The following is a 15,699-nucleotide window of genomic DNA, read 5'->3' on the forward strand; positions in this document are numbered from 1 at the left end:
ATTACTTGCAGGAAAACATTGGATTGGCCACTTGATCCTTACGTTCTTACCTCCTTGTGGCTGCAGGTAGCAGTGTAGTTATCTTACTTATTTGTGGTGGAATGTGTAATGTGGCATTTATACAACTATATTGTACATCTATGTTTCTTTTAGAAATAATGCTTGTGAGAAAAAGATATTTTATAAAGGGTGATGAGTACCCTTAATTTGGGTAATAGTAACAACCCCAGGATGTTGGGTTAAGGTAACATCCCCAGTACGTACTTGAAAATCAGAGAAGTCTGAATGTACATTTCCTGGTTAAATACTTTATCATTTATTATTATTATACTTTAAAGAAACACTATAGGATATATTAACTTAATGAAGCAGTTTTGGTGTCTAGATCATGCCCTTGCAGGCTCACTACTGAATTCTCTGCAAGATAGGAGTTAAATCAGCTCCGAGGAGAAGAGCTGCTACAGAGAGCTAAACACACAGCCAGTCTCTGTGTTCAGCACTATGAAGCTTACAGCTTGGTGGTTTTTGATGCTGCAGAGGTGTACATTTCAGAAGTTACTATAGGCATAATTTGCAAACAAAATTAGTTTGCAATAAAATATTTTAACTTGTAATTATGCAAATTGTCTATACACGGTTGAGGGGTATCTACACTGGCAATCGTGTATACGTTCGTGCTAAGATTCTTCTTCTAGAGCCTGCAGCAGCAGCCTCCCATGTGTGATTAAAGTTAATTTATAGAGCAAGAGATAAAAAGTTCTAAAGCAAATTAACATCTGATTGAAAATTAAGATATTTTTTCATGCATGTGCAGTCCTAGCCATACCTCCCATGGATGAATCACATCCATGGGAGGTATGGTTAGGACTACATAAACAGAAACAAAAGTGATTTAACTCCTAAATGGCAAATAACTGAGCAGTGAGAGTGCTGGGGTATGATCTATACACCAAAACTGCTTCATTAAGCTCAAGTTGTTTTGATGTCTATAGTGTCACTTTAATATTAAATTGTCAATTTCAGTACAATCGGGCTGTAATTAAAGTAATATATAAGCATTTCAATATGAGAGCAGATTAAATGTATCATTGTACATGTAGGGTACATTTATTTTTTTCATGACGGATACTGTGGAACCAATATCTGCTTTACCAGGCAGTAACATCTCTATACTGCATGCACTATGTACAAACTCAGGATTTTGGTATTTGGTTGTAGAATGAATGTTTAAGACTTAACAAGGGCTTTGCCTTTTGCACTGTTATTAAACTTGATGATGCCAGAGGCATCTGCCTTGTTCTACTGGTTTCTCTGACAATGCAGTGGATGTGTGTAGTAATTTGGGAAGAGAAGAATGCAGATGACAAGTGAGGTGTGAAGAATTATTTTAATAATATATTGCTGACTGTACTGCCAGTGCTTACTCATTAAAAAGCCACCATGTGGTTTTCAAGTAAGGCAGAGAGGCTGAAACCCGCGTCACTTACTCATATAAAACACTTTTTCAGTATCTATTTTCTGTTCACTTCAGATAAATGCTGTAACCTAAAATATATAATACTGCCAAGATACCTATTGTGTGTTCCTATGAGATACATTTGTAAAATTCTGATTAACCGGCTGTATAGTTATAATAATATCAAAATATTTAGGATTAGACAATATTCGTTTATGGATTATCATAGTTCTTATCCAAATCAATCAGGTTGAAAAGCAGAGTTAGGTTAAATATATTATATTTATAAGTTAGCATTTTCCCGATCTGCCATTTTTTCGGCAATTTTGAGTATATACCTCCAGATTGTTGTTAGGTTTCTTAATATCAAGCTTTATTATTTCATTTCCATCAATGTGTTTAATGTGTTATCCTGTTAATGTCCGGTAACTCTACATTGTGTAGTCTGACAGATTGTATTATCACTGTGTACACCACAGTCGTAGAAGCAATGAGTTACAGTAATGCCAGCTCAGTAAAGGGTAAAATGACCTTTCCAATCCACAATCAGACCTTTATCAGTCCCCTACTGGCATTATTTAAGAAATGGATGACTGCCTCACCACTGGATTTGTTGTTAAATAGAATATGTCTACTGGGCAACGCACTTAGATGCAAAGTCATTTTTTTGCATCAGATTATGCTGATTGTCACGTTGCGGCTGCTGCAAAGCATATGAAGCTATAACACTAGGATTTATCTATGCGAAACCAACATACTCCACAGGGGGAGGGGTCTGGCAATATTGGGCCTGAAGGGCATGTAGAAACAAATTACCTTTTTTTGTGCACAAAACTCAAATTTGACAAATGGAGGCTGTTAGAATTGCGAGGTGTGACATCATATATTCCCTGCAAATTTTTTTTTCTTTCAATATTTTATTTTTTATTGAAGAAATTTTCATCAATTTTTATATACTTAAATAATAAAAGACACATACAACAAAAAATGTGCACAACATCATATCAGAACATATATCCTAAAGAGAAGTATATATGCACAAATGCAATCCATACTGTATAGTGAATTACAATATTTTACAAAGCATATTACCATCTGCATATTCCAAGTGCCTGTATAAATATAATTATATATAGACTCAGTTGAGCCTAAAGCAAAAAAAGAAACCATATAGATAAAAATCCGATAACGTAATCTGGTATGGCACTGTAATACCACTACAATAACGATCTTTCTCGTGGACACATGAAGTAAACTTGAGCTTACTAAAATACATTTAAAAATTTTAAAAAATAATAAATAATAAAATAAAAAACAGAAACAAGCAACTGATCCCTGCAAATTTCATCATTTGCACACACAGTGTGACAGAATATTAAAAGAAACATGTCATTGACTCTGTGTCCAGAGACTAAATTGCCACCAATGTCAACAAGCATGTGTTATGAATGTCACGGTCACTTGATACGTAAAATATATAACAACACTTAACTGACAACTGGAGGGAACCAAAACATCGGGTTAGAACAGTGTTTCCCAAACCATTCCTCAAGGCACACCTACCAGTCCAGGATTTAAGGATTACCCAGTTTTGTCTAAGGAGTTTTTAGAAAAAAAAGAAAAAACACCTTAGACAAAACTGGGTAATCCTTAAATCCTGGACTGGTAGGTGTGCCTTGAAGACTGGGTTGGGAAACACTGGGTTAGAAGATCCCTGATCACAAGTTTAAAATCTAAAGAAGAAAGGAAAAGGTGAGGCACAAATACACGTAGTGCGCGTTGGGCAAAATAAATAAAATGGGAAGACTCTGCATATTTGGGAATCTGAGATTGTGAGGCAGCTTGGGAGAAGAATTGTAATTTGGAAATGGAGTATTTGTTAAGAATGGTGGGTGTTTAGACATACAGAGAGGCGTTATGCAGGGCTTGGTAAGTGAAGAAAAGGTTTTACACTGTTACTATTGATTAAACGTGCCAGCCAGGGGAGGGTGGGCTGAGCGCATTAACAGAAAAGGAACAATGTGTAAGGAAGACAGATCAGGAGTCTGCATAGTTTGGAGTTAAGTCGGACCTTTAACAAGTAGATTGATAATAAGGAAGCTGCTGAGGGTCAGGGAGGGTTATGAAAGGGGCATGAAATGGCATTTTGTGTGGAAATTTGGTAACAGTTTATGCCACCTTTTATATTGTGTAGTACTGATAATTATTCAAAGTGTGATGTGAATTATTTTTTCATTGCCAGTGAGAATTGATTATAGTAATTGTATTTAGTTCACTCTCTAAACGTTATCCAGAATAAAGCATGGAGAGCAAGATCATACTTCACTTATTCCAACTGATCAATGGGCTCTACAATTATTTACCCACAATATTGGAAATGGCAAGATGCAGCTGGTCAATCCATCCTTTAGATATTAAAGAGACACTTTAGTCACCAGAACAACTACAACTTAATATAGTATTTCTGGTGAGTATACTCATTCCATTCAGAGAAGAGGCAGTGTTTACATTGCCCCCTAGGCACACCTGCAGTGGCCACTCCTCCCATTTTTTCCTATGGGAAAGCATTGGATATGCTGAAATCATAAATTCTGATGATGTCAGCAACGAGGTGGATCTGGGGCAGGGCCAGCACCGACAGACCCGCACGGCTCTGGAAATAAGGTAAGTTATATTACCTTTTAAGGGGGCTAAGGGGGAGCAAATCACCTAAATGATGGTTTGAACACTATAGGGTCAGAAATACATGTTTGTGTTCCTGACCCTATAGTGTTCCTTTAAAGTAGTTTCAGATCTAATGAGTTGTAACAATTGTATCTCTTAATACATTGTATATGCAGAACATTCAATGTAAAGCCATTCCAACTCCATGTTTGCTGTCCGAGCATGTTTGCTGACTACTCTTGCAATACCCAGTCAAGGTATTATATGTTTTGTTCTCTTTTTGCATTAGATCAGCATGGAAGTGATGGAGCAGATTTGATGATTGCAGAGAGCCCGGAAACCGAAACAATCATGCTACATGAGAACACGGATCCAGCAGAAGCAAGCTATCAGTATGCATCTCCTGAGACAGACTTGGGGTGTACAAAGCCACTTTCTTCATCAGCTCCTGCCAGCAGTGGAACAAGCACATCTACGTCAGAGAGTGATGATGACAGAACCAAGAAACAGTTGTACTGTGCCCTCTGCAAGGTTTCTGTAAACTCTGCTTCTCAACTGGAGGCCCATAACAAAGGTGAAATTATATTTAATTTTCCAGCCATGCATTCCTCCGCCTTTATTGGAGGTTACATTCACCAATCTGCACGGTTTGCAGATTTTTGGAACATCTGGGAGGGACACTTTGCACTTAGGAGAGGATATGTTTATTTACAATAAGAATAATGGTATTGGCAGCCAAAAGCTTGTTCTTTTAAATGCATTATTTGCCGGATGTATTTTTTTTACAAGACTGGATTTACAAAGTTGCAGTCATTTATAGAAAGTAAGCTAGATTATTGATGAGGAAAAAATACAGCTGCCCAGCTTGCCCAAACTCAGCTTTTTTCTTTGTTATATTTTCTTGATTTTGAGCAAAACTTGCAGATTGTTAGTTATTGGGGACATTCTTATTTGTGAATGTGATTTACTCACTGATTATATTGTTTACAGGTACCAAGCACAAGACTATACTTGAGGCTCGCAGTGGGCTGGGTCCAATTAAGGCCTATCCTCGAATGGGTGGTTTGAGCAATGGTTCCACTGGATCTGCAGACTCCAATAATCAGGAGAGGACTTTCCACTGTGAGATCTGTAATATTAGAGTCACCTCAGAAGGACAACTTAAACAGGTAGAATATTGTATTATTTTGGGCCCAATTACATGTGGCCTACTATATAGATTGTGTTTTTTATTTAATGTTAATTGTACGGCAAATGTCCTATCACAGCTTTAAAACCACCTTGAATTCATTTACTTAGGGCTATCAAGCCATCAAAAAAAAAAGATAGTGTTTGTCATACCAGTCATCTAGGCCTTGATTAATTCATATTTTAATATATATTTTCATTTGGTCAATCCCTAAATGTTGGTGGTCTTGAGCACTAGCATGAAAGAGTCTTCCACCTAAATTAGTGATAAATACCAAGATTCTACTTGTTGATCCAGACCATGAGGTTGCATAGTTTTAGAAAATTGCTACCCATGGTCTTGACATGGACGTAGGAACCCCCACAAATCTCGAGGGGTACCATTTTTACTCGCCGGCCGTCAGGTATATTCTTATTCAGTAAACTGGGAGTTGTTTAAAACGTTACATTTTAAGTGTGTGTGTGTAAAATATCTCACAACAAAAAAATATGCAAAAGGAACAGTTCTTTATTTTTCAGGTCACAGAAATTAACCAAAAGTTAACCAAATTAAAAAAAAAAAGAGAGACACAACTTAACCAGTTTTTAAAAAAAATGTTCTCTAAAAAAAATATATATATATATATATATATATATATATATATATACATACATAAAATATATTTTCTCAAACCCAATTAATACTTTGGTTGAACCTTCTGATTGGGGCATCAATGATAGGCTAAGAACATCATCTGAGAGCTCAGCCTAGCAGTATTTCCCCATTCACACAAACCGTGAGAAAAATATGAAAATATTGTGATTGGCTGAGCCAGTCAGAGGCTTCCTGATTCAAGCTTCAAACTGCAGTGGAAGTAGTGAAAAAACAAAAAAACAAAAAAAGGTTCCTTACCTGAAAGAGATTAAATGAAATGAGAGGGACCACACGATTGGGTGTGCCAGCCAGTCCAGTGTCCATGCAGGCCGGCTCAGATTGAAAAGGAGACTGAGAGAAGGTTACATTGTCCATAGTCTGATGGCTACCTTCGCCCTTCACAAGCTTTTTCTATGCAAAAAAAAATATATATATATAAGAGAAAAGGCTGAACGCTCCTCATTGATTTAAAGACTCGCTGTGAGAAGATGCTGATTGGCGCAGGGTGGCATTTTGCCACGCATGTGCAATAGCCTTGCAATGCTTTCCATGGGAAGGCGAAGCAGGGTGAGCCGCAGGGATAGCGGCGAAGGAAATAAGGGCAGGACAACTATTTTTAAGACTATGCTGCCAGCAATACATGTTTGTATTCATTACACTATAGTGTTCCTTTCAGCAAACTAAAGACCATTCTGGTCACTTTAACAACTGCATCTAAATGAAGATGTTATGATGCCAGGAGTCCCCTGGGCGCTCTCTTTACTTTAAGGGGTTAAACAGCTCTCAAATGCAGTGGCGTACACACAACCCATGGGGCCCCGGTGCGAAAACTGATCTGTGGGCCCCCCCCCCCCGCGCTTACTCTGCGCGGGCTGGGACCGCAACACATGGCGGGCGGGCACCTGGTCGCAGGGCTGTGACCCGTGCGACCGCGGTATGTACGCCAGTGCATGCATAAACACATACACTTAAAGGACCACTACAGACACCCAGATCAAATCAGCTCAATGAAGTGGTCTGGGTGCCAGGTCTCTCTAGTTTTAACCCTGCAGCTGAAAAAAGCAGTTTCAGAGAAACTGCTATGTTTCACTGAGGGTTAATCCATCTCTAGTGGCTGTCTCATTGACAGCCGCTAGAGGATTTTCTGCGATTCTCACTGTGAAAATAAAAGTGAGAAGACGCTGAACGTCCATAGGAAAGCATTGAGTAATGCTTTCCTATATGGGCGGTTTGAATGCGCGCGTGGCTCTTGCCACGCATGTGCATTCGGAGCCGAGAGGCGGATCGGGACGGAGAGATCCCCAGCGCCAAGGGAGCCCGGCGCTGGAGAAAGGTAAGTGCTTTAGACACACACACACACACACTCTCATGAACAGACGCACACATTTACTGACAGACACACACTCAGTGACAGACGCACACAAACATACTCAGTAACAGACACACACTAACACTAACACACTCACTAACACAATCACTCACACTAACACACTCACTAACACACTCACTAACACACACTAACTAACACACACTCACTCACACTCACTCACACTCACTCACTAACACACTCACTCACTAACACACACACAAACTAACACAAACTAACACTAACACACTCACTAACACACTCACTAACACTAACACACTCACTAACACTAACACACTCACTAACACACTCACTAACACCCTCACTAACACCCTCACTAACACAATCACTAACACAATCACTCACACAATCACTCACACAGTCACTCACACAATCACTCACACTAACACACTCACTAACACACTCACACTCACACGAACACACTCACACTAACACACTCACACTAACACACTCACACTAACACACTCACACTAACACACTCACACTAACACACTCACACTAACACACACACTCTCTCACTAACACACACTAACACAAACTAACACTAACACACTCACTAACACACTCACTAACACTAACACACTCACTAACACACTCACATTAACACACTCACTAACACACTCACTAACACTAACACACTCACTAACACACTCACTAACACACTCACTAACACTAACACACTCACATTAACACACTCACTAACACTAAAACACTCACTAACACTAACACACTCACATTAACACTAACACACTCACTAACACACTCTCTCACTAACACACACACTAACACAAACTAACACTAACACACTCACTAACACACTCACTAACACTAACACACTCACTAACACTAACACACTCACATTAACACACTCACTAACACACACACTCACTCACTAACACTCACACACTCACTAACACACTCACATTAACACACTCACTAACACACTCACTAACACACTCACTAACACTAACACACTCACATTAACACACTCACTAACACTCACTAACACCTCACTAACACTCTCACTAACACACTCACTCACTACCACACTCACTCACTACCACACTCACTAACACTAACACACTCACACACACACACGTTTTTTCTGTTTTTTTTTTTTTATTTAATCCCCCCAGCCTCCTTACCTGTGTGAGAGCTGGGGGGATTCCCTGGGGTCCAGTGGTGTTGCTGGTCACCCGGCTGGCGGGCGCGCGAGGGAGCACTGTCCCCTGGGTGCTCCCTCTTCTGCTCCCTCGCACGCCGCGTACTGATACCGGAGCCGGAAGATGACGTCATCTTCCGGCTCCGGTTTCAGTGCGGTACGCGAGGGAGCTGAAGAGGGAGCACCCAGGGGACAGTGCTCCCTCGCGCGCCCGCCAGCCGGGTGACAGCAGGGCCAGCCTCGGGGGGCCCGGAGGTGGCCGGCTCCTGGGCCCCCAGCAGAAGAGGCTGGCCCTGTGGGTACAAACCGGGTCGCAGGGACGGCCGGGCCCCCTGGTGGGCCGGGCCCGGTCGCAGCCGCGACCCCTGCGACCCTGGTATGTACGCCACTGCTCAAATGGTTTAACCCCAAATGCTTCCTCCAAAGCCAGATCTACAGGTTGCTCAGCAGCATTCAGCTTCTGAAAAGGAGTTTCAGGAAACACAGATTGCAGCCGGGCAGGGATGTCATTGGTTGGCTAGAGAGGTCATCTGGTGCTCTAAGCCAATCAGTAACTCTTTGCTATACCCAACCTGCGGCGCCATTACGCAGCGGGACTCTGACCTTTCTGAAGCTCAGTTTCAGAAGCTGGATTCTGCTGGGGGACCTAAAGATCTAGGATAGGTTTTAACTCATTAAGTTAATAGAGCGCCCGGGGTCCTACAGGCACCACAACAACTTCATTTAGGTTAAGTTGTTATGGTGAACAGTGTTCCTTTAAAAATAACCAATATGTCTACAACTCACATAATCAAAAAAGTGAATACATTGATATTTTTTTTTATTTTTATTTTGGGATGTTGAGAGGGTCCAAAGTCTGCCTGCCAGGTACCAAAGCCTCAGCCCAGTGTCCAGGATGAAGTGGAGGGATCACTTGTCGTCCACACTGTTCCAATCTCCTTTTCTTTGCCTTCTTTTGACACGGTCTTCTCCTCCTTGACTCCTGTTCTCCCCCCTTTTCCTTCTGCTCTGCTTTCCTTCTGCTTTCCCCTCCTTTTCTTTTGCTCTTCTTCTGCTTTCCCCTCCTTTCCTTATTCCTTTTGCTCTCCTTCTGCTTTGCTCTCCTTACCTTTCCTTCAGCTAGTCTCCTTCTTTCTTTTTCTTCTCTTCTCCTTCTTCTGTGCACCGCAGATGGGGGAATGCATGGAGGGGTTACGTTGCAGCGTGACGTCATTGGCGACACAGCGTGCGCCACAATTGGCTGGCAATCGGCACTATCTGCGACCACGTAGCAACAAGACCGCGGATTGGTCGATTGCCATAAGGTTAGAGTGCAGGAGTAGGAGACTCACTCCGAAATGTATGGAACCCCTGTGAGGGGTTATTAGTAGCGCCGGCACCACAGTAATGCAGAAGCGGCATGGAACAGGGTTCCATGCCACCAGTTAAATTTGGCATATATCGTTTTGCAGAGGCAGCAAAATGATATATGCCAAATTTAACTGGGGGGATTTCTCTATTACCTGCCCCCTGCATGATTTCCTGGGGGAGATGCGTCCCCCACATCCCCCTTGGTTCCTACGCCCATGGGTCTAGATAATTATTCCACTGAAGTTTCAGTTCCAAATATGAGGTCCTGCAATGTTCAGAAGTGCCATATTATGAGGTTTATGAGTGAAACTCAAATTAATATCCATATGGCAATATGGCAAAATACCGGATATGGAAAAAATCTCCATCTCAACTATAGTTTTTGAGCCATCATGTTGCCATTGAGATTTCAGTCTGCTCTGGTTGACACTTTAGTGAAAACCCTGCAGGTTTCTTCATTGTACATTCTTTAAAAGTGCTTTGAACTCTTAGAAAAGAATTTTCAATGTTTTCCAGCATATCTCAAGTCGAAGACATCGTGATGGTGTGGCCGGAAAACCCAACCCTCTTCTGAGCCGGCACAAGAAACATCAAACTCTACAAGAACTCACGGTAATTAGAGCATAAAAAAGTTCTGAGCAGAAACCGCGTTCCCTTACATGGACACTATCCACTTCCAATGAAAGATGTTTTGTATACAATAAATTAAGTTCTCCCAGACACAGCCTATAAAATCTACTTTTTTGGTTCCTAGGCGCTTAAATGCCATAAATTAACTTTTTTCCTTGTAGACCTAGAGGCTGCAACACGTTTTTATTTCTTTCAACTCACAAAATCATACACCGAATGATGCATGTAATTTGATAAAGACTTTGTCTAAATGAAAGAGTTGAGTATCTATTTAAAAAAAAAAAAAAAGTTTTGCCAGCAAATTTGTAAAAACATGAAAAAACACTTGTATTTAATAGTATTGATGGGACACTCTAAGTACAGTATTACTACAGCGTAATGTAGTGGTTCTGGAGCAAAGAGACTCTCCATGGAGTCCCTGCAATGCAAACACTGCCTTTTTTGAAGCATTGCTATTAGGGTCACCTCTAGTGGCTGTCACACAGACTGCCACTAGAGGCCCTTCCTGGCATTCAGCATGTTTGCTCTCTGTATGAAGACGTCAAATGTTCCCCGTAGAGATGCATTGAGCAAATACATCTCTTTAAGGAGATGCTGATTGGTGCAGAACGGTGATTGCAGTGCATATGCACTGGATGTCCAGTGGTGAGAGATTCTTGTCAGCGGGTGCAGACTGAGTGTGCTCTGCTCGCAAGCTCAAGCACTATCTGATATCTGAGCATTGATGTGGTAACCCGCAACAAAGCTTTGAACTGGCCAGAACTTGGGGGAGAAATATTCTGTCTGCACCTGGTGAAGGTGCTAGCTAGAGTCTCATGGACCCCTCCACCCTGGAAAGCTTTTCTGTGCACTTGAAGGAGATCTTTGATAAATGTATATTTGGAATATAGGATGCAGGCAGGGTTAAAAAATGCATCCTATCTTCCAAAACAATTTGGAAATTACAAGGTCCTATATTTAGTCAGTGACAATGTATTCTTCTGTTGCAGGCTGGTCTTGTTTTCCCCAAGAACTTTCGCAAATCATTTTCTGCAGGTCTTCTTCCCAGTCCACTGGCAGTCGCAATGGCAGCTGCTGTTCCTTCTCCGCTAGGCTTACATGCAGCTCCAACACCTTCCCTACTTCAGGCTCCACCTCTTACACACCATCTTCTCCGACCAGCACCAGGACCCATCAGAACTGCACATGGAACTTTTCTCTTCTCCCCGTACTAAGGAGACCTCGCTACCTTCACATCCAACACTTATCCACTGGAACCTAAACCTGCACTTAGAGAAAATGGGGTAGGACTTGACCGATGACCCCAAGTTCAGCCTCCTATCCTATCCTCAATAATATTTAATAACTGGAACACTCTCCCAGTGCATGGACACCGATCTTGCCAAGACACTTGAAACATCACAGAAGATAAAGAGTTGTCCATGTGTGGGACTTTGCCTGCATTCAGAAATGATGAGCTTGAAAAAGTCATATATGGACCTTCTGAAGGTTACAATGAATTGGGCAATGTGTTAGAAAAGAAACAACATATACAGAATTTCCACTTAGAAACAGATGGATAGCTCAGGGTATATATTTAGGGATAGAAGCCTAGGGCATTAGAGGCCAATTGCCGCACTCACGTGGTTGGTTCTTCTTCATATGAAGATGCAGTGAATGTCTGAAATATTTGTCTTTTGTTAACCTGAACGAAACAGCATATTAATCCGGGGCAAAGAACCTGCCAACTCATAAGTAAATAAACACACTGACATTTAAACTTGACATTCACTAGACTCGAAAGGGGAAATCTGTCCACTGTAAGACAACATGCCTTCACTTACTGGATTGATAGTCTCCACAGAGTGAGGGTGTATTCAATCATTGCTGCTTTGCTTACATCTCCTGTTCCCTCTTCCACTGATGATGGGGGAAGGAGTGCTATTAATTGTGATTTATGATTGCCCTTGTACTTCTTCGATGCCCACCAGACTTTTTTTCCCTTTATTTTAAATAAATAATCTCCACAGTATTTTAGATTTTTTTGGAGGGGTAAGCATCATACTTTAGGAGAAGAACATGCATTCTTGTATTTGATTTACAATCTCCAAGACATATGGTATATAAAACGTATTTGGTTGTTCATATCTAGTTAATACAAAACATGTTCTGCTGGCCTATGACCGTAAAACGGAATTTAGTATTCAGATAATTCAAGACAACACAATGCTCTTACTGCCACATAAAGCGGTTCTTAGAAAGACAAATATCTCAAGTCATAAATTAAATATATCACAAAGTCAAAATGAAATGGCTTATAAAATAAAAAAAACTTATAAAAGCATGGAGATATAAAAAACATGTTTAATCTAAATTAGTATGTACTCTAAATAAGTATTCCTACAACAACAAGTTATAGATAAATTAATACATACACGAACATATATATCCGTAATGAAAAAAAACAAATAATTGTAGTTCCTACTTTGGCAACAAGGTGTTGAATCAATCATTCGCCATATAGATTATTGTATTTTTGACTACATACCATTTTTTTAACCTCTGAATATTGTTCTAGAAAGGCAAGGTGATTTTTCTAGCCCCACCTTATATGCTACGCATTCTGATGTGAGATAGAAGGGCAACAGTCACCTTTCAAAAAATAAATACAAACTAGTCACTTTCCTATAGTGCAACTGTAACAAAATGTATGTTTTCTTCTCTCCTCGCCCTTTGTGCATATCTATCCTGTAGTCATCATTCTTCCCTATTGCAGAAAATGTTACAGGTTATTTGATCATTTTAGCAAGTTAGGTGGTAAAGTGATGACATGGGCGTAATTTTCCAGCTGTGGGTGCAATTTCAGAAAATTTACTAAGCAGAATTTTCCTTTTTATGCTATGACCTCAAGCAAAATAAAAGCAATATAGTTATAGTAATTACGGTAATATACCTGCAAGTTAGTGTAAACCACCAGTAGGGGATGCTATAGCACATTAAAATTGAATGTCTTTAAAACGTGGCTGAAACAAACTTTATTACTCTGTCATAGAAAGAGTGTTAGCTTTGTAGCCAAGGAGTACATAACATCTGCATTGACGTTCAGATGTCTGCAATAAGATATTGATCTCCCTTTCCTCAGATAGGCACTTAATACGTTGATTAAATGAACACCTTGCTTTGGAGGGATTTCTAGACCTGTTTTCTAGATCTATTTAGCAAAAGTGTAAAACCTACACTATCTGAGTCTTGACAAAAGTATCACAGTACCATTTACTGTTTTATGGATTGTGGCAGGACAATGGCAACTTTGGTATTATTTATCATATTATACAGCATATTTTAAGCCATTGGTTTTATGACATTTTTTGCTGTCTTTGTGCTACTCATAAGGGCCTAGAGAAATGCTTTTAGAAATCCCTCTTTAGTGAATAGGGTCACTCCCCCTTTAAACTATTCGCACTTCTGGGAAATGAAGCTTTGTGCACTTTGACAATCAATTTTATTTTTGCTGATGGATCTTTCATAAAGACTATGCAATCATTAGGACGATGCATTTGCTTGTTTTTTTCTTTTTATGAGCATAGATACAGTCCTTACACATCACTCACACACTTAGATTGTCAATCGCATGTGTCAGTATATCCTTATGCATTAATAGTGAGTGGCTCAGCACTAATGTCTAGGCACGGTACATAAATATTCAGCTTGTAGACAGGTACGTAGCTGCTTTGCAAATGGTCATCACATTGACTTCTGTCAGTAAAATGCGATTAGGAGGTTGCAGACAGCAACCAGAGTGATAAATTATCTTCTAACTGTGGAGAGAAGGTGCACAGGCTGTCACAATAGTTAGACGCTCATCTAATGCAGACCTCACAGTATTACCGGACTGCAACTTCTAGAACTCTTTGCCAGACACTTGCAAATTATGTGGCTGGTTGAGATTTTTAGAAGCCTTAAGCCATACAAACTGTCATATAGTTTGAACAGGGCCCTCCTCATCATTTTAGAGTTTATTCCCTAAACACTGTGTTGTGCTGAGTTGACAACTGTTTTGCAAAATTTAGGCCCTAAACAGCCTTTGTTTTCCCCCTAAACTGGCTATTTTCAACAAAATTTTATAGGTCAGCTGTTAGTTTACCTCAGTGTACCAAAACCCACTATTTTGGGAATACAACCCTTTGTTTTTGTTTGTCTAAACTATTTATGTCACTCACTATCTGTAAGTTTTGTTTGACTGTTGTACAGCACTGCAGTATATGTTTGCATTTTTTTTTAAATAAAATCAATATTTATAATATTAATAATAACATGAAGGTCAGTGATTGATTACCATTGGGTTCAAATTTCCCTCCAACAAAGGTAAATCACATATTTTATTCTTAAGGAGGAGAAAAAAAATGTTTTTTAAAGCTGTTGATGAGAATTTAAGTTGATGAGAATTTAATCTACTACGTGTGCAAACATGACATTTTTCAGTATTTTCTATCGCAAATTTACATCGCAGTCAAATACAGCAGCAGATACAAAGGTTTATTGTGGTATATGCATTCCCTTTATGTGTTCCTAAACCTACAGAAAGAAAGGTCATTAGATTATCTGGTGTAATTTGTATTAGTAAATTTAACAGGGTTAGAGCATTTCACTACTAGAGGGATCTGCAATGCATGTTATGTACCATGTTAAAGATGTATGTTTTTTTTTTTTAACTGTTCACCTGTTACCTATATGTGGGAGGGCAAAGTAACTCCGCTCCATGTATATGTTTGCACCCGGGTACACACTGTTTTGTCAGTGGCCTTAGGAAGCTGCTCTGTGGGATATATTAAAAGCCACAATTGATTAGGATAAAACTGGGTCTTGAGGACCAATGTATATACCTTTTTGCTCCCCCCCCTCCCCCCCCCAAAAAAAAGAACTGTAACGGCTATGATGTCAGATTTTTATTTTTAATAAGAAGTTTAAAAAAAAGCTTTGTGAAGCTGCCATTGCAATAAGCTAACTGTGCCAGCGCTGCCTGGCATGATAAAGCACTCAGGATTGGAGCCACTTCAGGCCATATCTTTTAGGAAATGGTACCAGTTGATGAAGTTTATTGTTAAATCAAGATGGGATTCTAGAAGCAGGGAGAACACATAGCATGTAAAACAGGCATGTCTATGAGAGGGGTACAAGATGTGTGAGAATGCAACTGTCTTTACTAAGCTGCAGTCATGCCATCTGTCTCTTACCACATTGCAGGCTCC

At 40.1% G+C, this 15,699-nt stretch overlaps 1 protein-coding gene across 3 annotated transcripts in view; it reads left to right on the forward strand.

The window, feature by feature from the left end:
• The window catches only part of ZNF385A (zinc finger protein 385A), a 288,914-nt gene extending 273,566 nt beyond the window's left edge, over window positions 1–15,348 (forward strand). For all 3 annotated transcript variants that reach the window (XM_063428400.1, XM_063428391.1, XM_063428381.1), the window contains 4 exons: window positions 4,410–4,694; window positions 5,111–5,289; window positions 10,358–10,453; window positions 11,461–15,348. In XM_063428400.1, the coding sequence (XP_063284470.1) occupies window positions 4,410–4,694; window positions 5,111–5,289; window positions 10,358–10,453; window positions 11,461–11,685 (785 nt within the window). In that variant the 3' untranslated portion in view covers window positions 11,686–15,348. The remainder of the gene's footprint in view (window positions 1–4,409; window positions 4,695–5,110; window positions 5,290–10,357; window positions 10,454–11,460) is intronic.
• Window positions 15,349–15,699: the final 351 nt, after the last annotated feature.

Source organism: Pelobates fuscus, chromosome 1 (genome assembly GCF_036172605.1).
Source record: "Pelobates fuscus isolate aPelFus1 chromosome 1, aPelFus1.pri, whole genome shotgun sequence".
Classification (NCBI taxonomy): Eukaryota; Metazoa; Chordata; class Amphibia; order Anura; family Pelobatidae; genus Pelobates; species Pelobates fuscus.